General features: G+C 42.7%; 1 protein-coding gene across 1 annotated transcript in view; it reads right to left on the reverse strand.

Moving 5' to 3' along the window:
• The window catches only part of agbl1 (AGBL carboxypeptidase 1), a 94672-nt gene that overhangs the window by 58818 nt on the left and 9245 nt on the right, over positions 1-26609 (reverse strand). The window contains exons 4-9 of the mRNA XM_077740126.1: positions 26391-26522; positions 25112-25205; positions 23128-23165; positions 12695-12903; positions 11864-12029; positions 7675-7820 (exon numbers count right to left, since the gene is read on the reverse strand). Coding sequence (XP_077596252.1) covers positions 7675-7820; positions 11864-12029; positions 12695-12903; positions 23128-23165; positions 25112-25205; positions 26391-26522 — 785 coding nt within the window. The remainder of the gene's footprint in view (positions 1-7674; positions 7821-11863; positions 12030-12694; positions 12904-23127; positions 23166-25111; positions 25206-26390; positions 26523-26609) is intronic.

The raw sequence follows: 26609 nt of genomic DNA on the forward strand, positions 1-26609 counted from the left end.
GCTGCTGGATAAAGAACTTCTTAACCAACTGACGACAAACTGTTGGACTTGTTCCCCACCTCTCTTCTTGAAAAAAAAAATAAAATGAAAATCAGACACAGGCATTGTCGTCATCATTGACTTGACAAAAAGCCTAATAGTCATCATACCCAGCTGCGTATGACGAAATTGGATAGTGCTTCTCCACAAGTTCTCCTTCCCAGACCCATTAAATGACATATTCAGACTTGTTAGCACTCCGCCTCTTGAGTGCCATCAATCCGGCGACTGCAAGTTGCTTCACTGATGCCAGCAAGAATAAAACGGATCACTTACCTCTCACTGTCTTCTTACTAACCCTAACCCTAACCCTCCCTCAGTCAGCCTGTAGAAGGCAGATCCATGCCAAAAGACCTTCCTGTTACCTCACTGCGAATTTATTCCATAGAAGGGATTTGTGTTGTCGTCTAGTCTTGTGTTACTGCAGGTTCAGAGTCCTGATGGCTGTTGGGAAAAAGCTGTCCTTGAGCCTGTTTGTCCTTGCTTTGTAGGACCTGTACCGTCTGCCAGATGGAAGCAACTGGAAGAGGCCGTGTCCAGGATGGTATGGGTCCCCAACAATGTTCCCGGTGTCTTCCATTACACTGAGCACTGGCTCCCCTGAAGGCTGTGCACTGAGTCCTCTTCTGTATTCCCTGTACACATACGACTGTACAACAACCCACCATCCAAACTCCATCATCAAATTTGCCGATGACACCCCTGTCGTCGGACTCATCTCAGAAGAGGATGAGTCGGCCTAAAGAGATGAGGTCAACAAACTGCCTACGGGGTGCTCGGTGAACAATCTCACACTGAACACCACAAAAACTAAAGAAATAATCCTGGACTATGCCAAACACAGCACAGATCTGGCCCCACTCCTCATAAATAGAGTACGTGTAGACAGGATCAAGTCCTTTAAATTCCTGGGTTCCACGTCACGGATAAGCTCTCTTGGTCTACAAACACCACGGCAGTAGTGAAGAAGGCCCAGAAACGACTCCATTTCCTCAGGGTACTCAGGAAGAACAACTTAGACACTAACCTTCTATAGAACAAATGTAGAGAGCATCCTGGCATACTGCCTCACAGTGTGGTATGCTGGAAGCACGGCAGCAGACAAAAAGGCCATGCAAATCGCAGACACTGCCCAGAAGATCGTCGGCTGCTCTCTGCCCTCACTGGAAGACATTGCCAGCCCTCGTTACCTCAGGAGAGCCAGGAACGTCGTCGTCGTCGTTGTCATCATCGTCGTCGTCGTCGTCGTCGTCGTCCTCCTCCTCCCCCTCCTCCTCCTCCTCCTCCTCCTCCTCGTCCTCGTCATCGTCGTCGTCATTGATTGATTGATTGATTAGCCTCTCTGGTACTAAATTCTGGGGGTCAAGCTTCTTTTTGTTCTGTGTTGTATTGTATGTCGGAGTGATAGAAAAACAGGTTACAAATGTTCTCTTAGTCATCTAGTTTTAAAAATTCTGCGACCAACTTTGGTCTTGTCCAGAGGTCTTGGATGGTTAGGTTTGTGGGGTCATTTGTACACGAAAAAAGATGTTCAGTATTGTGGGGGGAGAAGTTGCATTTTGGGCAGGCATCTTGTATTCCTGGGTCGATCCTGGACAGGTAGCTGTTTAGTTTCCTGCTGTAGCCTGATCTGAGCCTGGCGAGCTCGGATCTCACCTTCCTGCTCAGCAGTTTTTCTTCTTGGTTTATTAGAGGTGGTAGGGCATTGAGGACTTTGTTGGGTTTTGCCTTGTTGAGGATGTTTTGAACTTCTTTGGTGTGAATGGATTTGACGCATTGTTTGTAGTCTTCTTTGGTAGGATTTGGCTTGTCGTATTCTTTTTCTATTTCCTTGCCATGCTGTGTGATGATGGTCTTTTTCATCTTTCTTGGTTTCTGGTTTGCTTGAAGAAGTCTGCGACCTGGATGGCCTTCAAGATGGCATGCCGCCAGGTACTGCTTTCCGATCATTTCACAGTGCTCCTTCAGAGGCATAACCGCGCACTCAGCATGCAGGTGGTCTATGGCTGACATAGAGAGACATCCGGATGCTGTCCTGAGTGCTTGGTTTTGAATTGATTGAAGCCGGTTCCAGTGTGTGTCTTTAATTATTGGCGACCATACTGGGCTCGCATATTCAAGGACAGAACGGACGATAGATTTGTATGTTAGGAGTAGTGTTTCTTTTTCACAACCCCAGCTGGAGCCTGCTAGTGATTTAAGTAGGTTCAGCTTTTTCTTTGCCTTTGCAACTGTCTGCTTGATGTGCGGGCCAAAACAAAACATAGTGTCAAATGTGACGCCAAGTAGTTTTGGCGTTTTTTCCAGTTTTACTGGTACCCCTTTGATGGTGATCTTGGGATGGAGGTTAGCTTCAGCAGTGGCTGGGGTAAACCAGGTCACTGTGGATTTCTCCGGGGACACTACCAGCTGTCGTTCTTCTAAAAAATCTGCCAGCTTCTCCAAGAAGTTGTTGGCTTTGGCAGAGAGAGATTCGACGTTCGTACCTTTAACGAAGATTGAAATATCGTCCGCATATTGTATTAGAAAGACATCTTCAGGTATTGCAGGAAGGTTAGAGAGGTAGAAGTTGAATAGTATTGGTGAGGTAACCGCTCCTTGCGGCACCCCTGTCCTGACATTGCGCGAAATGGATGTAGCATTGGAGCATTGGTTGCCATTGGAGAGCGTGTCAGAAGAGAGCAGGAAATACAACAACTTCAACAACTGCCTCGCGTGCAACTACCAGCTGCCATGCAGCTGCAAAGTCTCCAGACCCCCCCTCTCCTACAAGGAAGGGGGTCAAGCTTCGTCGTCGTCGTCGTCGTCGTCCTCCTCCTCCTCCTCCTCCTCATCATCATCATCATCATCATTATTATTATTATTAATATTATTATACCTCGTGGCAACTTAGCGCTTTCTCGAGCCATTCCTTCATTTTTTGGAGTGTGCTGGTAAACCGCAGTTCCTTGAGAAATCCCACACAAGCCTGGGAGAAACATGCAAAATCCACACAGTGAAGACCCACTTGGGATCGAATCCTCCACCCCAGAACGATGAGGATGAGGCACTAACCACTCGACCGCTGGGTCGAACCTCAGCATTTCTTCATATTTATATAATACAGCACTGTAATTTTTATGTAATTTTGTGCTTTTCAGATGTGAGACAAAAAATCCATTGTACTTGAGTCATCCAGAAATTTCTGTTTTAGTGCACTTGTGTGGCTCTAAGATGTTTTTTTGCATTGAAATAAGACTGAAATAAGTTTTGGTCGGCTAAAAATCGGGGTCGAGACATTGCACCCATTCACAACACTAGATGACACCAGATACCTTTAACGTGAACGCTGAACACAGATGGTTAATAGAATTCAATTGAATTCCTTTATTGTTAAATACAAGTGTAGCTAGATTTAAAGCTCCCCATGAAGTGCACACAGTGGTGTGCCGTCGGGGCCTTCAATGCCTTCTCTGCTGGCCTAAGAAATATCAGAATCACAGACTGATGCTAATTATATATTGTCCTTGAATACTTAATTAAATAATTCCAAATTGTCTGTTAGCTTCCTTTCATTGCTCTTCTACCTGGTTGCACTGCTTCCAGATGTGTTCCTATTGAAACATTTAACCAATCACATTTCAGCCATTTTTAATTGCCAGGATAAGAAATCTGCTCCAAGGCCTTCACAATCAGTTCTGCAGGATCTGCTGCATTAAACAAGCGTCGATAAGAATGTTGCTCTAACCAATCAGATTTCGAGTTGGCAACACCACAATGCCTTCTCGCAGGCGTAGGGATACGTCATTGCCTTCTCGCAGGCGTAGGGTTACGTCATTGCCTTCTCTTAGGCGTAGAGATACATCATCGCTTTCACCAACTATGATTGGCTAGTAATAGAGTAGGCGGGCCAAAGCCAGGGTGAGCCAGCTAGAGCTCGCCAACTCAACCCACAATGGCCGACGGAGGAAAACAAATGGATTTGGTAGCAGATTTGCTGGCAAAGCCATTTTCCAGACAGAATTTTCAAGTAAAGAAAGCTGGACATCTCCAAAGTAAGCAAGCCTGTTGCAACTGGTAACGAACATTTTCAGCACTAAATTGGATAAAAACGTATGCCAGAAATATGACAGGACAGGCTCGACTTTCAGCATTAGCTTCGATGGCGATAGGAGGAAAGGAAGGAGGATGCATATTTTGTTCAGTTAAAAAGGATTTTTGGTGAGTCTAATATGGCTATATTCCTAAATAATATTTCAATTGTGGGAGGTTATAATTCGATGATTTTTTATCTGTCGCAGCTGTAGCTGCAGTAGAGGTTTTATAGCCATAAAATAGTTTTTGAGGGTTGGATTCCTTCGCTGAAGGCGCTGCTAAAAAATGCACGAACCGCAACTGATATTTAGATATGAACGGATTTTGTGCTTGTTGTATTGTACATTATACAAATTGAATTGAGGCCGCTATCTAACACCAACAGCAATATCCGTTGTTCAGGACCGTAACCGATCTCACAAGTGAACTGGAAGTGGCATAAATCAGTTCTGCCGCTGTCGGCATGGTGGCTGCTCATTGGCTACTCGTGGAAGTGACTGACAGATGGCATTTCTCTCTCTCCCCACCTTCAGGAGAAGCTGTGACTCGTGGGAAGGCATCCCTCCCTATGCGCCATTTTACTCTAGATTAGGGGTGGCCAACCAGTCAGAGACCAAGAGCCCCTTTTTTTACTGTGTTACCGCAAAGAGCCACATCACACACATACCTTTGCTCAGCCAGATTTATTGTAAATGTCACACACCAGCATAGTAATTACATAAATTGACTCCTACAGTACTAACAGCACAGGCCAGTCATTATCAACAATGAACATTGTGTGCACTGTCTCACACAGACAAACTCTCAGTTCAACCAAATCCACAAACCACAATATAATAATTTACAAGTGTTTTTCTTTTACTATGCATTTTACTTAGTGGGACTTCTGGCATTCCTTGCCTTGAACAATCCTCTTCAAACCTGGCTTGTATTCCGTTGTTGCCACTCGAAGCAATTCTTTCACATGGGTGTCAGTCAGAACAGATCGATGCTTTGATTTCACGTGTTTCAGGATAGAAAATACAGACTCGCAGACGTATGTTGACCCAAACATTGACAGTATCTTAAGCGCAGCCCATTTGACATTGGGATATTTTTCCATTGGCACACTTTTCCAGAACTCAATGGTCCCTTCTCTTAAAGCGGGTTTCAGTTGATCCTCCTCACAAAGATCGATCATCTCCAACTCAGCCCCAGCCTCATCTGTGACCAGCGGGGCTTTCAGACAGTCCGTCTCAGCATTAAATGGGTCGACGAAAAACGTAATCTGTGGCCTTTTCAGTTGTAGATCACGGAACCGGGCCACAAAGCTTTCGTGCAGGTTTTCAACCAGTGTTGCATATCTGGCTCTTTGCTTATTCAAGGCGGCGCCAGTGGCTTTTAGCAGAGTAGGGCAATGCGTTAAATCTCCCTTTTGAATATGCGCCTTGAACAGCTTCAGTTTGTTGACAAACGCAAACACACTTTGGACCAGGTCAGGCAGCATTTTTAACTTACCCTCCAAGGTCAGGTTCAGTCTGTCCTAGTGACACAGCATGTCGACCAAAAAGGCCAGATCCATAATTCACTCGAGGTCCGAGAGCTCGGGATAGGCCTTGTCTTTCTCTTCCATGAACAGTTTCACGGCATCCAAAAGCTCAAAGAAGCGAGAGAGTACCTGACTTTTGATAGCCACCTCACAGCGCAGTGCAGCGGCAAGTCACCTGGAAGCCCGTGGTCCAGTGCAGCGATGAGATTCTTGAATTGCCGGTGGTTAAGCGCATGTGTGCGGATGTAGTTGACAATTTCCATCACAGGCTTCATGACGTTGTCTAAATTCAATGATTTAGACACGAGTTGCTCCCTGTGGATGATGGAGTGGAAATTCCAAAACTCGGGAAATGTTTGGTCAGCTTTGCACAGCCTCACAAGCCCGTTAACGGATCTGATCATGGCTGGCGCTCCATCCGTGGCTATTGCAGTTAGTTTTGCTATGGGCAGATTTGCTTTCGCAAATGCAGCCATCATTGTTTCTTTCACATCTATGCCACTGGTTCCTTCTTTTAATGGCACAAGATCAAGGAGTTCCTCTTTGATCAAACAATCGTTTGACACAGATATTGCTAACTGAGGCTTGTCTCGTATGTCACAACTCTCATCCAATGGGACACTAAAATACTCACAAGCTTGTAGGTCAGAGTGCAAGTGTGATTGAATAGATGTGTTAATGTCTGATATTCTGTGTTCAACAGTGTGGCGGGACAGTTGGACGTCTGATACCATTCGTTTTAGTTTGTCGTTTTCAGGAGACATTTTTTAATGAACTCCCCTTCATTGTATGCCTTTTTGGCCCGTGCAATGTTCCAACCCAGTTGATACGATGCAAGCGTTACCGTCTCTGAGTGCTTCGTAAATTTTGCAAAATCTGTGTCTGCTTTTCTGCCTGACTTTTCAAAGTGGCCAACTTGTGCTTGCGAAGTTCAGTCCCTTTTGGAAATTTCTGGGCGATGTCAGCTGAAGTGGCACTGAAGATTTGAAGCTTTGAAATGCGCTAATGACGCCTGGCATATAAGGCAGAATGGCTTGCCATTACGTTCAACAAAAAAATACAAACTCTCCCACTCTGTTAAAAACGTCCTGTGTTCATCTTCATATTTTCGTTTTGCTGTGCATTTTTTCCCTTCCATTTTGAGAGTGAGCTTGACACAAATTGTTTACTCAAATGACCTTGCTCCTACTGGGAAACTTTGAGGTATTTTCATCCCAAGCACATGCGCATTTGACGAAAATACGGTATTGAACTCAAGCGAAGCGCACACGCAAATAAAAATAAAAAACAAATACAAACTTTGAGATGGACGTAAGAGCCGCATGAAACCGGGCAAAGAGCCACATGCGGCTCGGGAGCCGCGGGTTGGCCAGGCCTGCTCTAGATTTATAACAAGATCGATATCATTTTAGAGATTTTAATCTAATAGTTTGACATTTAACTTTTTCTCAAGCACCGACTGGCCCAGTATATTTACACCCACAGCCTTCACAAGTTTTCAGCCCAGCTCAAATAAAACTAGAAAAATAGTTTAGTTTTTATACTTCAAAATTCAAATCTAATCATTCTTTTTTTTTTACCGAGAGCAGCTCGGTGGCGCGATTGGTTAGCGCATCGGCCTCCGCTCCGGGGCCCTGGGTTGAAGTCCAGGTCATGTCCATCTGTGTGGAGTTTGCATGTTCTCCTCAGGCCTGTGTGGGTTTCCTCCGGGTACTCCGGTTTACTCCCACATTTCCAAAAACATTTATGGTAGGCTGATTAGACACTACATTGGTACAAGAGCCTATCCCAGTGGACTACACTCAGAGCTGGTTAACAATTAAATACATGATGCATTTGGGGCTAACGTGACTCATGGGGCTAGTGAAAAGACTGGTTTTAGTTGCATGGCAACATCCAAACAAACAAATTTGTCATTTTTCAGGCCTATATGTCCGCAGGCTCAGTAATTAACTATGAAATTAATCACTGAGTTGATTTTATTTCAACAATTTGTAATAAAAACATGCAATTATCAAAGTCTCCAAACGTACATAATCTTTACTCTGAGCATCTTGGTAAGCTCTCTCCACCTTAATATGGTCATTATCATCATCATTATCATCATCATCATCATCATCATCATCATCATCATCATCATCATTATCATCATCATCACCAGTGTCACCATTGTTCACATCTAAAAAGAAAAAGAAAAAAAAGAACATTTGACTGACATACTTTATAACAAACTCATACAATATTGACACAAATCATAATGCACTCATCTGCACAACAGTGATTTCTAAAATTAAGATATTATATGGTTCCAGAACTGGTTTCGTAACTTCAATTTTTCACAAGTAAGGATGCATTTTACACACAATAGCTGTTGGGTTTATTCTGTGTTACTATTATACATATATGTGTAGTAATTCATTTCTTTGTTAAATCATTCAATCATTCTTCCCAATTGTTCGGCTCGAGGTCATAACCAGCCACCTGGTCCACTCTCACGTGGACTTCTTATCCAAGGCCAGGGTCACTGGCCAATAACAAAGATGTTGTTGTTGTTGTTGCACTACAAGCGCCTGAGGATTACCCTCAGACAGCGCTAGAGCTGCCACTGGAACGTGGATTATTTAATCCGGGGGGTAGTCGGAGGTGAGAGGCAGTCAAATATCTCCGGCTGGATGAAAAGGTAGGGTGCCACGTTCCTTGTTGGCAGCTCTGAGTGGTATTTGTTGGAATTAGCAGGCCGCAGCGAGCGGCCTCTCAGGAGACACCACGTGAAGGTTTCCAACTTTGTCTCCCCAAAGATGTTGTTTCTGCCACTTCCATAACACTCGTGACGCACTTCAGGCTTCTTTATGTAATTGTTATATGATTGTTAGGTCAAATGAAGGCGTGATTGTTTTTATCCAAATGCCTTAAAGCCGTACGCGAAATACTGTTCGGGAGGATACTTTTGAAGACATCCTCCCTTAAGGTTCTTATCTGTGATCCAATCTATTTAATTAAATGTCAATAATTGAATACCATGTCTGCCTGCAGTTATTGATAATTACAAAGAAGGGTAATTATTAATGAACCTATCAATAGCCTTAGTGTGTTCCAACAATACAAATACAATCTTTGAAAATGATAAAAGTATAAAAAAGTTGTATTAAATAAGTGCAAAACTAAAAAAGGAAGAAATAGAAATTTATTTATCAGGCCATGTAAATTATTGCAAACAAATGCAAATGCATTTCTATTGCTGTTGAAGAGCCAGTAGAAAGGTAAGAGAGAGGCAGGCAAACATTTGACAATTGACAAAACATTCAAACACACATATGAATGCACAACTTTCATTTATTCCTTAATTTCTGAACTGCTTCTCCTCACGGGGTTCTCAGAGTGGTGCTGCTATCCCAGCTAACTACAGGCACCTGGCGGCAGACACCCTGAATCAATGGCCAGTCAATTGTAGGGCACAAGGAAAAAGACAACCATTAATTGTCACGCTCATACCTAAGGGAAATTCAGAGTGTCCAACCAGCCTATCAAGCATGTTTTTGGGATGTGGGAAGAAAGCAGGGTACCTGGAGAAAACCCATGCAAGCCTACGGAGAACATGCAAACTCCACACAGTGAAGACCCCCGGGTATACTGTAATGTTTTTTTTGTTGTTTTTTTTTTTACATGACTACATCATTGCCGCATCATGGTGTAGTGGTTCACTCGCCTGACTTTGGTGCGGGCAGGCTGGTGGCGGTGTGATTGGGGATGCGGATGTACTGAGTACTCTTCTGTACTCCCTGTACACAATCGACTGTACAACAACCCACCAGTCAAACTCCATCATCAAATTTGCCGATGACACCACTGTGATCGGACTCATGGGGATGAGTCGGCCTACAGAGATGAGGTCAACAAACTGTCTCTTTGGTGCTCGGCGAATAATCTCACACTGAACACTACGAAAACTAAAGAAATAATCCTGGACTTTCGCAAGCACAGCACAGATCTGGCCCCACTCCTCATAAATGGAGTATGTGTAGACAGGGTCCAGTCCTTTAAATTCCTGGGAATCTATGTCACAGATAAGCTCTCCTGGTCTACAAACACCACGGCAGTGGTGATGAAGGCCCAGAAACGACTCCATTTCCTCAGGTTACTGAGGAGGAACAACTTGGACACCAAGCTTCTGGCAACCTTCTATGGAGCCACTGTGGAGAGCATCCTGGCATACTGCATTACAGTGTGGTACGCTGGAAGCACGGCAGTAGACAAAAAGGCCATGCAGAGAGTGATTAACACTGCCCAGAAGATCGTCGGCTGCTCTCTGCCATCACTGGAAGATACTGCCAGCCCTCATTATCTCAGCCTACCCGGGAACATTGTTGGGGACCCATACCACCCTGGTCACGGCCTGTTCCAATTGCTACCCTCTGGCAGACGCTACAGGTCTCACAAAGCACGGACAAATAGGCTTAAGGACAGCTTTTTTTCCAACAGGCATCAGGACTCTGAACCTGCATTAGCACGACACACAATCCCTTCTATGGAATAACTTTGGCGTGGAGATCTGCCTTCTACTGGCTGACTGAAGGAAAGTGAGAAGACAGTGAGAGGTAAGTGATCCATTTTATTCTTTGTTGGCATCGGCGAGGCAAACTTGCAGTCGCCCAGATTTGGTTGCACTCAGGGGGTGATGCGATGTATCCATCGTGGCGGAGTGCTAACAAGTCTGAAATTGTCATTGATTGGGCCTTGCCTGGGAGGGCGCACTTGTGGAGAAGCACTACCAATTTTGTCATACGCAGCTGGGTGTGATGACAATTAGGCTTTTGTCAAGTCAATGATGATGACAATGCCTATATCTGATTTATTTATTTTTTTATTACTGGCCGACATGCTACTTATATAGAAAGAAGGTGGACGTGGGTGGGGTCAGGCATGCGGAGGGTGTGTGTGTACCAGGTACCCGTGTATAGTATGGGCATGTGATTTATTGCAAAACAATTTTGGTTTGTTTTCTAAGGCCCCCCGAAAAAGGTGAGTTGATTTGCGACTCCATGCGTGCCCATCTCACAGCAGAAGTGAAAAACCAAGTTACGAAAATGAACTCTGAGTTTGCCGTCATTCCCGAAGGCTTAACTGAAGAACTCCAACCGCTGGACATCGGCATCAACCGGGTGTTCAAAGCAAAGTTGCGAGCGGCATGGGAACAATGGATGATAGGTGGCGAACACAGCCTTACGAAGGGTGGCAGGCAGCACTGGGTTAGTTACGCCACTATTTGTGAATGGATTGTGGCCGCTTGGACTAACGTGTCTGCTTGCACTGTTGTTTGAGCTTTTGGATTGGATTGGAATGGATTGTATAACTTTATTCATCCCGTATTCGGGAAATTTCATTGTCACAGTAACAACAAGGTGAAGATGCGGAAAAAGGAAAGGCATTTTAGACATAAATGAAAAATGAAAAAAATGAAAATCAGACATAGGCATTGTCGTCATCATTGACTTGACAAAAAGCCTAGTAGTCATCATACCCTCAGCAGCGTATGACGAAATTGTATAGTGCTTCTCCACAAGTTCGTCTTCCCAGGCCAGACACATTTATGACATTTATTTATGACATATTCATACTTGTTAGCTCTCCGCCAACAACAGACAATAGATATGTAATAAGTAATTTAATAAATAAATACAATAAATTATATATATATATATATATATATATATATATATATATATATATATATATATATATATATATATATATATATATATATATATATATATATATATATATATATATATATATATATATATATATATATATATATATATATATATATATATATATATATATATATACACATCCACATACATATATACACATCCACATACATATATACACACCCACATACATATATATACACATCCACATACACATCTACACACATCCACATACATATATACACACCCACATACATATATATACACATCCACATACACATCTACACACATCCACATACATATATATAAGCACATATACATACACATATATATGAGCACATATACATACACAGATGTACATGCATGCATTGCAAAGGGTAGGAGCAAATTAATTGTTTTTCATGTTCATTTCAATGGGAAATGTTTGTTCGAGTTACGAGAATATCGCCATACGAGCTCAGTCCTGGAACGAATTAAGCTTGTATCTCGAGATACCACTGTACTCATATTTTACCTGAAATTGCAACCATATTTAAAACCGCATGTTGTCTTCCTGGCAAGGGAAAGGAGTAGGCGGATTGATCTGATGTCAGTGGGAGAGGGGTTTTAGGCAGGCAACGTCTCATCAGCTGAACGGAGGACTCTACCAATGAGTCCTGACAATTATTCAAAAAGCCTGTCTGCAAAGATACAGTAGAAACTCTCAAAAGACAAAAATATGGAGAAACAACATTGAATTTCATTTTGAAATTATGTAGTTAACGTGGTTTCTGAATAGTCTTTCTAGTTTCCATCATTTGATTTTATGAATATACGGTATGTATGTATGTATGTATGTATGTATGTGTATATATATATATATATATATATATATATATATATATATATATATATATATATATATATATATATATATATATATATATATATATATATATATATATATATATATATATATATATATATATATATATATATATATATATATATATATATAAAATAAATATATATAAAGTTTTTATAAAGTACACCACTACTTTTCAAGTTATGAAAAAACTTATGTCTCAATAATTCACAATGGTGTGGTAAAAGCTACACATTGGTCAATGTGGAAATCAAAGTCATAGTCTTGACGAATGGAGAGGTACAGTTAAATAATTTTTGTCCCTATCCTGGAGGTCATTGGAGGCTTGTATGGCATTTTAGGCTCTGTAATAGCCTTTGTCTCAAGAACGATTCAGTATGACAAATAATATCTTAACGCCATGAGTAAAATGCAATGTGTCTGTTGTAGTTGTAGTAGCAGTAGTAATAATAATAATAGTAGCAGCAGATAAAACAATACCTGAGTTGTTTGATAAAGAAGTTGAATGCCTCCTTGGGATACAAAGGTGTCTCTACCGACAGCTCTACGTGTAATTTTATAAAAGCAATGCAACAGTGCCAGAAGGACATCGATGGCAGAATGTGTTGTGTCCTTGTTGTGCCATTCCTCATAGAGCAGTAGGAGGCCAGACACATAACACTTGGAGACTGCTGCATAGATGTTATCCTCTGTTGATCACAGAAAAAGCAAAATAGAACATTGTAAGCATCATTATTTATTCTAGCGATACACCTGTTTGCAACTGTCAAATGAAGGTTATGTTGAATCTGAGTGGAAATCTATCATCTTGGCTTTACTGGCAACATTACACATAACTTTTTTTTTATTCACCAGACACATAGAATATGAACTGACAGATTCATTTGAGGCCCATGAAATACAAATAAATGGTTGCAAAATACAGAGCCTTGTGAAAATATTCTGGTCCTTTGAACCTTTTGCCAGATTTCAGGCTTCAAACATAAAGATATTCAATTATTTTTTGGGGCAAGAAACAACAAGTGGGATACAATTGTGAAATAGAATTTTCTTTATTTGATATTGGAATCTTTAATAAATAAAAAGTTGAAAATTGTTTTGTGCAATATTAGTCGTCCCCTTTATTTGCAGTGCAGCAAACTCTCCAGAAGTTCAGTGAGGATCTAAACCGGTGTGAAATTATTTCTCTGCATAAAAGCACCTACGCTGTGATAGTGTCAGGGTTCTGTTTAATTTTGATTAATTAAAGATTTCATATTCAAGATGGCGCCGTTCAAGCGGGAGCCCGTGGCAGTAGCTCTGTACACTCTTATGTTTTTCATATTTTACAGCCCTTCTATCTTTTTCTAAATTAAATTTTAATATTTCTTAATACATTCCTTTTTACTTTATTTTGTACTTTATACTTTCATGTTTTTACAACTTTCCTTGTTATGCTAACAACTGATGATGTGGCGTGCAGGTGGCACCGCGTGATCCTAGCCAAATCCCACCCCATGTAAGACGTTATCTCCAATCTCTGTCAATTGATGTGCTGAACATTAGGGATATTTAACACCTAGTCCTATAAAGAAATCTGATGTCTGGTGTCAAAACCAGTGACCGCTGCGAAAGGGCAGCTGACAACCTGGGAAAGACCTGGTGACGGCCTGAAGAGACTGCTGGCAGGAGGGAATAGACCCCAACGGGGCTGGCAAGGGTTAGCTACCCTTGCTGGCAGGAGCCTTTCACTACACAGTGTCTTGGATCCACCCAATTATTGCTTTGAAGATTTCTAAAGGAAAAACACCCCTGGAGTCTGCGAGAGCGGGGGCGGAAGATGACTCATCAGCGGACCACACGGTAACGAACATTGCAAAGGAAACGACAACGAATCAGATGATCAGCACAACAGTTGACGGAGTAACAGCACTGGCAGGACACAAGATACAAAGCTGCATCTGTGGCCGGGAAAAGGTTACATCAGAGAGGGGTCTCAAGATCCACCAGGGCAGGAAAAAGTGCCTGGAAGAGCTTAGCGAGGGGCCTCGCATTGACCACTACTTCCTCAGAGGTAGGACAAATAAGTCGAGTGAAGCCCAGTGGCGGGACACTCACCACAGTCCACAGGGTATCAGAACCCCAGACGAAGCTCAACCAAGCGCGGATCCACCAACGGACATGCGTCCACCGACACAGACCTTGTCCATCTTGAAGGCCTGAAAGGGAGCTATGGTTCGGAGGGATTTGGGGTGTGACCGCGTGGTTCCGCCTTGCGCCACACACCTGGGGCTGATCATCCTGTGGTGGGCCAACCTCTGCAGAGGGTGTCTTGTTATAAGTGGCTGAAACACCCAATGACGTGTGGGGCTAACAACTGATGATGTGGCGTGCAGGTGGCACCGCGTGATCCTAGCCAAATCCCACCCCATGTAAGACGTTATCTCCAATCTCTGTCAATTGATGTGCTGAACATTAGGGATATTTAACACCTAGTCCTATAAAGAAATCTGATGTCTGGTGTCAAAACCAGTGACCGCTGCGAAAGGGCAGCTGACAACCTGGGAAAGACCTGGTGACGGCCTGAAGAGACTGCTGGCAGGAGGGAATAGACCCCAACGGGGCTGGCAAGGGTAAGCTACCCTTGCTGGCAGGAGCCTTTCACTACACAGTGTCTTGGATCCACCCAATTATTGCTTTGAAGATTTCTAAAGGAAAAACACCCCTGGAGTCTGCGAGAGCGGGGGCGGAAGATGACTCATCAGCGGACCACACGGTAACGAACATTGCAAAGGAAACGACAACGAATCAGATGATCAGCACAACAGTTGACGGAGTAACAGCACTGGCAGGACACAAGATACAAAGCTGCATCTGTGGCCGGGAAAAGGTTACATCAGAGAGGGGTCTCAAGATCCACCAGGGCAGGAAAAAGTGCCTGGAAGAGCTTAGCGAGGGGCCTCGCATTGACCACTACTTCCTCAGAGGTAGGACAAATAAGTCGAGTGAAGCCCAGTGGCGGGACACTCACCACAGTCCACAGGGTATCAGAACCCCAGACGAAGCTCAACCAAGCGCGGATCCACCAACGGACATGAGTCCACCGACACAGACCTTGCCCATCTTGAAGGCCTGAAAGGGAGCTATGGTTCGGAGGGATTTGGGGTGTGACCGCGTGGTTCCGCCTTGCGCCACACACCTGGGGCTGATCATCCTGTGGTGGGCCAACCTCTGCAGAGGGTGTCTTGTTATAAGTGGCTGAAACACCCAATGACGTGTGGGGCTAACAACTGATGATGTGGCGTGCAGGTGGCACCGCGTGATCCTAGCCAAATCCCACCCCATGTAAGACGTTATCTCCAATCTCTGTCAATTGATGTGCTGAACATTAGGGATATTTAACACCTAGTCCTATAAAGAAATCTGATGTCTGGTGTCAAAACCAGTGACCGCTGCGAAAGGGCAGCTGACAACCTGGGAAAGACCTGGTGATGGCCTGAAGAGACTGCTGGCAGGAGGGAATAGACCCCAACGGGGCTGGCAAGGGTTAGCTACCCTTGCTGGCAGGAGCCTTTCACTACACAGTGTCTTGGATCCACCCAATTATTGCTTTGAAGATTTCTAAAGGAAAAACACCCCTGGAGTCTGCGAGAGCGGGGGCGGAAGATGACTCATCAGCGGACCACACGGTAACGAACATTGCAAAGGAAACGACAACGAATCAGATGATCAGCACAACAGTTGACGAAGTAACAGCACTGGCAGGACACAAGATACAAAGCTGCATCTGTGGCCGGGAAAAGGTTACATCAGAGAGGGGTCTCAAGATCCACCAGGGCAGGAAAAAGTGCCTGGAAGAGCTTAGCGAGGGGCCTCGCATTGACCACTACTTCCTCAGAGGTAGGACAAATAAGTCGAGTGAAGCCCAGTGGCGGGACACTCACCACAGTCCACAGGGTATCAGAACCCCAGACGAAGCTCAACCAAGCGCGGATCCACCAACGGACATGAGTCCACCGACACAGACCTTGTCCATCTTGAAGGCCTGAAAGGGAGCTATGGTTCGGAGGGATTTGGGGTGTGACCGCGTGGTTCCGCCTTGCGCCACACACCTGGGGCTGATCATCCTGTGGTGGGCCAACCTCTGCAGAGGGTGTCTTGTTATAAGTGGCTGAAACACCCAATGACGTGTGGGGCTAACAACTGATGATGTGGCGTGCAGGTGGCACCGCGTGATCCTAGCCAAATCCCACCCCATGTAAGACGTTATCTCCAATCTCTGTCAATTGATGTGCTGAACATTAGGGATATTTAACACCTAGTCCTATAAAGAAATCTGATGTCTGGTGTCAAAACCAGTGACCGCTGCGAAAGGGCAGCTGACAACCTGGGAAAGACCTGGTGACGGCCTGAAGAGACTGCTGGCAGGAGGGAATAGACCCCAACGGGGCTGGCAAGGGTTAGCTACCCTTGCTGGCAGGAGCCTTTCACTACACAGTGTCTTGGATCCACCCAATTATTGCTTTGAAGATTTCTAAAGGAAAAACACCCCTGGAGTCTGCGAGAGCGGGGGCGGAAGATGACTCATCAGCGGACCACACGGTAACGAACATTGCAAAGGAAACGACAACGAATCAGATGATCAGCACAACAGTTGACGGAGTAACAGCACTGGCAGGACACAAGATACAAAGCTGCATCTGTGGCCGGGAAAAGGTTACATCAGAGAGGGGTCTCAAGATCCACCAGGGCAGGAAAAAGTGCCTGGAAGAGCTTAGCGAGGGGCCTCGCATTGACCACTACTTCCTCAGAGGTAGGACAAATAAGTCGAGTGAAGCCCAGTGGCGGGACACTCACCACAGTCCACAGGGTATCAGAACCCCAGACGAAGCTCAACCAAGCGCGGATCCACCAACGGACATGAGTCCACCGACACAGACCTTGTCCATCTTGAAGGCCTGAAAGGGAGCTATGGTTCGGAGGGATTTGGGGTGTGACCGCGTGGTTCCGCCTTGCGCCACACACCTGGGGCTGATCATCCTGTGGTGGGCCAACCTCTGCAGAGGGTGTCTTGTTATAAGTGGCTGAAACACCCAATGACGTGTGGGGCTAACAACTGATGATGTGGCGTGCAGGTGGCACCGCGTGATCCTAGCCAAATCCCACCCCATGTAAGACGTTATCTCCAATCTCTGTCAATTGATGTGCTGAACATTAGGGATATTTAACACCTAGTCCTATAAAGAAATCTGATGTCTGGTGTCAAAACCAGTGACCGCTGCGAAAGGGCAGCTGACAACCTGGGAAAGACCTGGTGACGGCCTGAAGAGACTGCTGGCAGGAGGGAATAGACCCCAACGGGGCTGGCAAGGGTTAGCTACCCTTGCTGGCAGGAGCCTTTCACTACACAGTGTCTTGGATCCACCCAATTATTGCTTTGAAGATTTCTAAAGGAAAAACACCCCTGGAGTCTGCGAGAGCGGGGGCGGAAGATGACTCATCAGCGGACCACACGGTAACGAACATTGCAAAGGAAACGACAACGAATCAGATGATCAGCACAACAGTTGACGGAGTAACAGCACTGGCAGGACACAAGATACAAAGCTGCATCTGTGGCCGGGAAAAGGTTACATCAGAGAGGGGTCTCAAGATCCACCAGGGCAGGAAAAAGTGCCTGGAAGAGCTTAGCGAGGGGCCTCGCATTGACCACTACTTCCTCAGAGGTAGGACAAATAAGTCGAGTGAAGCCCAGTGGCGGGACACTCACCACAGTCCACAGGGTATCAGAACCCCAGACGAAGCTCAACCAAGCGCGGATCCACCAACGGACATGAGTCCACCGACACAGACCTTGTCCATCTTGAAGGCCTGAAAGGGAGCTATGGTTCGGAGGGATTTTGGGTGTGACCGCGTGGTTCCGCCTTGCGCCACACACCTGGGGCTGATCATCCTGTGGTGGGCCAACCTCTGCAGAGGGTGTCTTGTTATAAGTGGCTGAAACACCCAATGACGTGTGGGGCTAACAACTGATGATGTGGCGTGCAGGTGGCACCGCGTGATCCTAGCCAAATCCCACCCCATGTAAGACGTTATCTCCAATCTCTGTCAATTGATGTGCTGAACATTAGGGATATTTAACACCTAGTCCTATAAAGAAATCTGGCTTCTTTCGGCTACTTCTTTTTTGAAACCAGACAGCCATGCCTACAGTGTCACACACATGGGACTAGCTGTTACAATACGCAGCAGAAAGAGCAACACCTCGGTGCCGCCGAAGTTTCGGAGCTGGACAAAAGTGCTGGGAGAAAAGGCAACGCTTCTGACCGACCATTCCATCATGGGATAAGATGGAAGAGCTGTCGGCGCTTACCAGCAACGGAGTCGAGGAGTTCTGCCGTGCTGCTGTTTTCTTCAGTTTCAGACTACTGAGGAACTGTGCGGATAAGCTTGGAAGAGCGACTCTGCATATTCTCCACCTCGGTCACAGTCTGCAGAAGTTCCCCATCTCGTGGAAGACTTCCTGTGTGTGGTTCCAGTGTTTGTCCAACTTTAAAACATCTTTTTGAGTCCGATTTAGCTACCGCAACCAATATGGCGCTGTTTAAGCAGCAGCCGGCGGCCACGGTAGCTCCGTCCACTTTTGCTCGTTTTGTGTTTTTGCTGGTTTTATGTCTTAATGATTTGATGATTCCATTTACTTTGATTTGCTTTGTACTTTGTGCTTTTGCTTTGCTGTTTTGTCTAATCACACTCTTTCTACTCCCACAATGTGAATAATGAATAAAGTTATCCAATCCATTCCAAATAAAGGGAAACAAATATTAATAGACATATATACATGTTCATGTTAATGAAAGTATATAGGTAAATAAGTAAGATTATAGCTGAAGGCTAAATTATATCTTCAGTCCCTTGTACAGGTTGAAGATTAAATCAATAAGGCAATACAGGACAAAAGAGGTTCGGAGACGGGCGTTCCCGTATGGTAATGTTGGGAGCCACAAGAAGACCAAGGAAGACACCAGCTTGGTCCCAGATAATGTTGCGGAAAAGTTTAAGGCTGGATTTGGATACAAAAAGATTTCCCAAGCATTAAACATCTCAAGGAATCACGCTAAAACATCTCAAGGACTCACTCTAAACCAGAGGTAGGGAGCCTGTGGCTGGGTTAGTCAAAAATATTCCTGACCCCAGCTCTACACTTTCCCCTCAAACAAGGAAAAGACTGATCAGAGAAGCAGCCAAGAAGCCCATGATCACTGCAAGAACTGCAGAGATCTACAGCTTAGGTGGGAGAGTATGTCCATCGGACAACAATCAGTCATACACTGCATGAATCTGGCCTTTATTGAAGAGTGCAAAAAAGAAAAACATTTCTCAAAGCTATCTATAAAAAGGTCTTGTTTGAAGTTTGCACAAGCCATCTGGAAGATGCACCAAATATGTTTAACAGGTGCTCTAGTCAAATGAAACCAAAATCCAACTTTTTGGGGACGAAGCAAATGATATGTTGGCTGTAAATGCAACACAGTTCATCACGCTGAACACACCACTGTCAAACATGGTGGTGACAGGCTTATGGTTTGGCTTTTCTTCTGGAGAGATAGATGGTTAAAGTTGATGGGAAGATGAATAGAAGCAAATACAGGACAATTCTGGAAGAAAACCTGTTTGAGTCTGCAAAAGAGACCTGTCCCTGAGACTGGGACAAAGATTTATCTTCGAACAGGACAATGATTGAAAGCATAAAGCCAAATCTACAATGGAATGGCTTACAAATAAACATATCTAGGTGTTAGAATGGCCAAGTCAAATTTCAGACCTGAATCCAATCGAGAATCTGTGGGCAGAGCTGAAGACTGCTGTTCACAAATGGACTCCATGCAATATCATTGAGCTTGAGCATTTTTGCAAGGAAAAATGGGCAAAATTTTCTGTTTCTCAATGTGCAAAACTCAACTGGCAACCTCGGTCGACCCTATATCAGGAGTACCCTTGTCCCATTTCCGGAGTATTTCCGGAGTGAATGCAATTTACGCAAAATCGATATAGAATGTAAAAAATAAGCGTAGAACAATTGAAATGAATTATTATCATGTTTTTACATTATTTGAAATATTGTTTTTTTGCAAACCATTAAATAATTACAGGATAATAACAAAAACATATCATTGTGTTTGGATCCTTTTCGCATTTTACAGTCAGGATTTCAACATGTGTCACGCTTGCATGTTGTGCAATGTGAAAATGTCGGTCCTTAGGAGACGGCTTCAATATGAGATAATTCATCGAATACCACCCAATTAATATCTGCTAGTGTGTAGGTTTATTATTAGAAGTTGCATCCAATTGCCATCCTCTTTGCACTTAACCTAAGCAGGCATTTTGATAAGATTTAACAGTGCGAGGTACGCCTACTTCCTTTAGAACAACCCCCGATGATAGGATTTATTTCAAAACAAAAGACTTGTGGTTTAGTCAGGTTTAGTAATATGTTCTTCCCTTGTGGAAAAACAAAAAAGAAAATGTTAAAGTAATAGAGGCTGTCTGTGCAATCGATTCCGAATCGATTCCCCGCTGAAATCGCGCAAGACAAATCATTCGTCAAAACTTGTAACTCGTATGATTCACAATGCACTTGGGATACCAAATTCTTTCGGTTTACAGTGAAGCTGAATCAAGATGGCGGAAGCTATAGCGATGGTGTGAATTTCGAGCCATTTAAATTGGAAAGTATGTACTTTTTGGGGATTTCTGGAGTTTAGGGATGTTGTCCTGAGTCCCTAAGTTTCAGTTGCATTTCAAAAGAAACTCCCTGAAATTCCTCAGAAGTTGGCAAACCTGAAAATTGAAAGACATACACCAGTGACTTGCAGCTATAATTGGAGCAAAAGGAAGGTGGCGATACAAAGTATTAACGCAGCGGGATGAATATTATTTCACTCCCCTTTCTTCAGGGTTTTTATTTGCTAAAAAGGTTTAAAATATCCACAAAATTTCATTCCACTTCACAATTGTGTCCCACTTGTTGATTCTTGACAAATAATATATATATATATATATATATATATATATATATATATATATATATATATATATATATATATATATATATATATATATATATATATATATATATATATATATATATATATATATATATATATATATATATATATATATATATATATATATATATATATATATATATATATATATATATATATATATATATATATATATATATATATATATATATATATATATATATATATATATATATATATATATATATATATATATATATATATATATATATATATATATATATATATATATATATAATGTTTTTATGTTTGAAGCCGGAAATGTGGCGAATGGTTAAAAAGTTCAACGAGGCCAAATATTTTCACAGGGAACTACTTGTCTTTGGGTCAGTTTCGAGGGGCCCGGCGTTGAGTAGTTACCACCTCGGCCTCACAGTTCTGGGATTGAGGGTTCAACCCTAGGTGGGTCATCACTGTGGAGTTTGCATGATCTCCTTGGGTTATAATGGATTTTCTCCAGGTGTGAGCATGAATGTTCGTCTGTCACCTTGGGCCCTGCAACTGACTGGCCACCAATTCAGGGTGTCCCCTGGTGGTTAGCTGGGATAGGCTCCAGCATCCTCCATGACCCATGTGACTATATTAAGCAGTTCAGAAAATGAATGAATTACAGTTTCAAATTGTTGATGCACACACATTTAGAGACCAGCAACAGTATCCATGCATGTGAATTTAAACGTCAATCAAAGCCTTTGTATTGAGTATTTCAATGTCTACAGTATCTGTTATATATGTTCACAGAATCTACAGTATATCAATCATATCATCATTAAATTGATGAGTTTCACCCTTTCTTAAAACCAATTACTGTAAAAAAAATAACTCAATAAACCTCATAACATTCATCAGCCTTTACAGCTATCATGTGTTAATATTTGGGTGGCGACTCAAGATTCCAAGACATTCTATAAATGGCGGTTCTTGTGGCCCCAAATAATATATTTTTTAGATCGATTATAACTTATGAAACCTCCACTAAAGTAGTCACTCCTCATACAGTTGTGAATGTCACTAAACTGTTGAAATTAGATTTTGTGACAGGCTTTGGGTAGGTTTATATTGAGAGTGATATTGGCGGTGGTGCTCGGACGTTTGGTCGCTGGTCTTTTGGTCGCCGCTCTTTGGTCCCCGTTGGTCACCAGTGTTTTGGTCGCCGTTAGGGTTAGGATTATGGTTCTCAACTGAACTTAGATATTAAGCCCTAACCGTAACCTTAACCCTAACCCTAACACTAACCCTAACGGCGACCAACGGGGACCAAAAGACAGGTGACCAAAGGACCAGCGACCCAATGTTCGGTCACGATTGACGGTACTCGGACGATTCGCCAAAAGACGTTCCGCCAACGAACGTTTCGCCGACGGACAGTTCGCCGAATGGACGTTTCGCCGAATGGACAGTTTCCCTGAATGGACGTTTGGCCGAAAAAATTAAAGTGTTTAATTTCTTATTTTATTAAACAAATAAAAGTGGGGATATTACTCATTTAGTTTTTTTGTGCCAAGGTTAAAAAACATACACGAAACGTCCATTCGGCGAACTGTCCGTCGGCGAAACGTTCGTTGGCGGAACGTCCGTCGGCGAAACGTCACGGATATGGACACATTTAGAATACATTCTTAATTTAAACTGCTTTCTTCTGTTGTGATATGAGCCAGGTCAATGTTTTTAAACACCTGGTTCCCAACCTTTACTTATCAATGGCATGCCATGCTAACATATTTAGTTTCATGCACTATAAAAAGAAGTATGTGACTGTAATTGTTTACTTGCTCATATACTGTATAAAACATTAATTGTATTATCAGCTGAAAAGGTACTTACTTGAAGAAAGCAGAGCAGCAAATGCATAAATGGATGCTCTGCCAAAAACAAAAAAAGTGTCCAATTTTCACATTCTTACAGACAATAATGGTTTTAAAGTGGATATAAATGTGTGTATGTTAAACTGATGGACACTTCATCGCACCTTTCCACCTTCAAGATACTCAAACACAGATCAAATTACTATTACCTAGGGCGCACGGTCTACATGCCGAAAAACATTTAGCCGACTGACATCTGGCCAACAGCCAACTCACCAAAAGACGATCTAGCCGAACGTAGAATCAGCTGAATGACTATTTGGCCGACCGACTATCTAGCCGATGAACATTTAGCCGACACACTCGCCCCGTTCCCAGTCGTGTGTGTGTACAAGTTTTTCAACCTCGGGCCGCGGGCCATATACGGCCCGTTATGGATAACAACATTCATTTAGAATAACAAATTACAGATAACAACATTCATTAAGAATAACAAGCTACAGATACCAACATTCATTTAGAATAACAAGGACATTTATTCACGGCCAAACAAGTAAAGGAGTTATAACAGTAGATACTGTAATTTACACCAGAACAGAACACAGTGAGATTAATCTTTGAAATAAGGTTCTCAGCAAATCATTTTGAATACATACTTCCTAAAATATTGGGAAATTATTTAAAATTGAAATATATTTAACAGGTATATATTTCTGCGTATCTCAAACTCCAAAGAGTTATCAATTAAACAACTACTATGAGTTCAAATATGGTGCTGCTGCTTAATAAAAATATTCCTGAATACTCTTCCCATGACAAGAGTATTCAGGAGTATTTTGTATGTTTATAATATTTATAATGTGCTAAAATCATGCGGAAAACAGCACTTAATGATTAAATACAGATACTGGAGCACTTTGGAAGTTTAAACCGAGTCCAGGGTAGTGATTTCCCTGGTTAAAGACAGCCATGAACATAAATGGCGAAAAACCCCAAAATGCACTAAAATGACTTTAAATCCCGCTGAAAACAGCATCAAATGAATAAATGTGAATACCGCAGCATAAATAAAAGTACTGGCAATTTTTAGAGACTATAACTGAGCCCAGGGTGCTTGATTTCTCGGTAAAAAAAAGTGCACTTTTACCCTAACCCGGACCCAATTGCAGTAATTTCACAGGGTGACCTAAAAAGATGCGTACCAATGGAAACGTTTTCGAAACTGATGGGTACGCATGTTTTTGGGTCACCTGTATAACACTTCTACCTGACGGACAAATAATATTACTGCAATTGGGTCCGGTACCGGGTTAGAAATGCACTTTTTACCGGGAAATCAAGCACCCTGGGCTCAGTTATAGTCTCTAAAAATCGTCAGCACTTTTATTTATGCTGCGGTATTTGTATTTATTCATTTTAGGCTTGATTTAAAGTCATTTTAGTGCATTTTAGGGGTTTTCGCCCATGAAGTCCATGGCTGTCTTTTACCAAGGAAATCACTACCCTGGACTCGGATTAAACTTTCAAAGAGCTCCAGTATCTGTATTTAATAATTAAATGCTGTTTTCCACGTGATTTTAACACATTATATATATTATGAATATACAAAATATTCCTGAATACTCTTGGCTAAATGTTCATCGGCTAGATAGTCGGCCAAATAGTCCTTTCGGCTAATTCTATGTTCGGCTAGATCGTCTTTCAGTGAGTTTGCTGTCGGCCAGATGTCAGTCGGCTAAATGTCTTTTGGCATGTAGACCGGCAATGCCAGGATTGTACCTGTGAATCTGAAAATGTAGTCAGCTGTAACACCCAATTCCTTCAATGTATTCATTACTGTATTACTTTTCTTTTCTTTTTTTTTTTTACAATGGCTTGAGATTCACTGCACGTGATTCAAGGCCCAGTTCATTTTAGAGGCGATCATTGTGAGTCACTTATATCATAAAATCATTGTTTCCCGTAAACACAGTTAATGCACAATGCATTAGTAGATTACATACTTAATCATTTGCAGATTCTTGGTGGTATAATGAGGGATGAGGTGGTAGATAATGTCCTGTCCATGTAATGACCCGATAAATTTTGCTGTGGAAACTGTAACACAGTAAAGCACAAAAAAGAAAGATACTGCTATAAATATTTATGAAAAGGGGTGCAATAGACCTGATAGTCCTGTTTCAAAGAAGGAATTTCTTTCAATGTCGTACTGGAAGACCCATCTATGATGTGAATTCTGTGTCATTACGGATTTTGTGATACATGACCCTCTTCACTCTTCAGGTGGCTGGGCAGCCTGAGTGGTTTTCACGTCTGCCTCACAGCTCTGGGGTCCTGGGTTCAAATCCAGGGCTGTCCCCCATCGTTGAATCAAGGTGCTAAATTGAATTCTATAAAGGTTAAGATCCCCAAAGAGTAAGGGTTCCACCTCAATGCCCGACTGTGATTCTGGTGTTTTTGGGTCATTCATACTACAAGCAGGTTAAATTGAGCTTATGCGAAAAGGCTTAATTTTGTTCTGATCTTACCATAACACCTTCTCCCACTCTATTTTGGAATCGTTACTTTGTTCATTGGCAAACTTGACCATTGTGTTTCAGTATTTTGCCAACTGTTTTCTTTGTTAATTTGGTCCTAGCTTCCCTGAGATCCAGTGGTGGGTCGTCGTGGCCTTCAAGGCTATCAAACTGTATTTGGAGCGGGCTGCACAAGCTAATATATTGTTGTGTTGATTTAAATTAAAGCCATTTTCAAGACGGACTATGCCAGAAATACGATAGGACGGGCTTGACTTTCAGCATTAGCTTCTGAGAAAAAATATGTTAATAGCCACAAGACCTATACTGTTTTCTAGATGATAGAACAGAGATGATAGAAATTGTTTTGCAACACACAAAATGACATTCAGGGTCTTGGAAGAGAATCACTCCATTCTTACAATATTGAAGCAGTAGTTGTTGTTACCGTTACTGCCACTATTTATTTTAATTTGAACAAGCGTGAGGCAGTGAACGACTGGTTAGCGCATCCTCCCCCACATGTTGAGGGTTCGAGCCCATCCAGTGGAAAATTTGCATGTTATCCGCAGGCCTGCGTGGGTTTTCTCTAGGTACTCTAGTTTCCTCCCAGATCCAAATCTGGCATACTTAGTTAGCTGGGATTGTCTTCAGCAACCTAACCCGTAAAAAAAAAAAGATTCTCCAGAAATCCATCAATCAATTTTCAACACTGAATGTAGAAATTTTACAAAAAACTTAATACAAGTAAGTAAAGTAGCTTTACCTGATGCAGCAAAAACTTGGACGACTAAGAGGCATGCTTCAGCCCTCCTGGCATGTTGAATGTTTTGTTTTAGCAACTTTAGAACAAGTAGAACTGCCCCAGCCTCCTCAGCTTTTTTGCCTATACCTAAGTCTATACAAAAACACAGACACAGATACACACACACACACACACACACACACACACACACACACACACACACACACACACACATACACA

The sequence above is a fragment of the Stigmatopora nigra genome, chromosome 2 (assembly GCF_051989575.1).
Source record: "Stigmatopora nigra isolate UIUO_SnigA chromosome 2, RoL_Snig_1.1, whole genome shotgun sequence".
NCBI lineage: Eukaryota > Metazoa > Chordata > Actinopteri > Syngnathiformes > Syngnathidae > Stigmatopora > Stigmatopora nigra.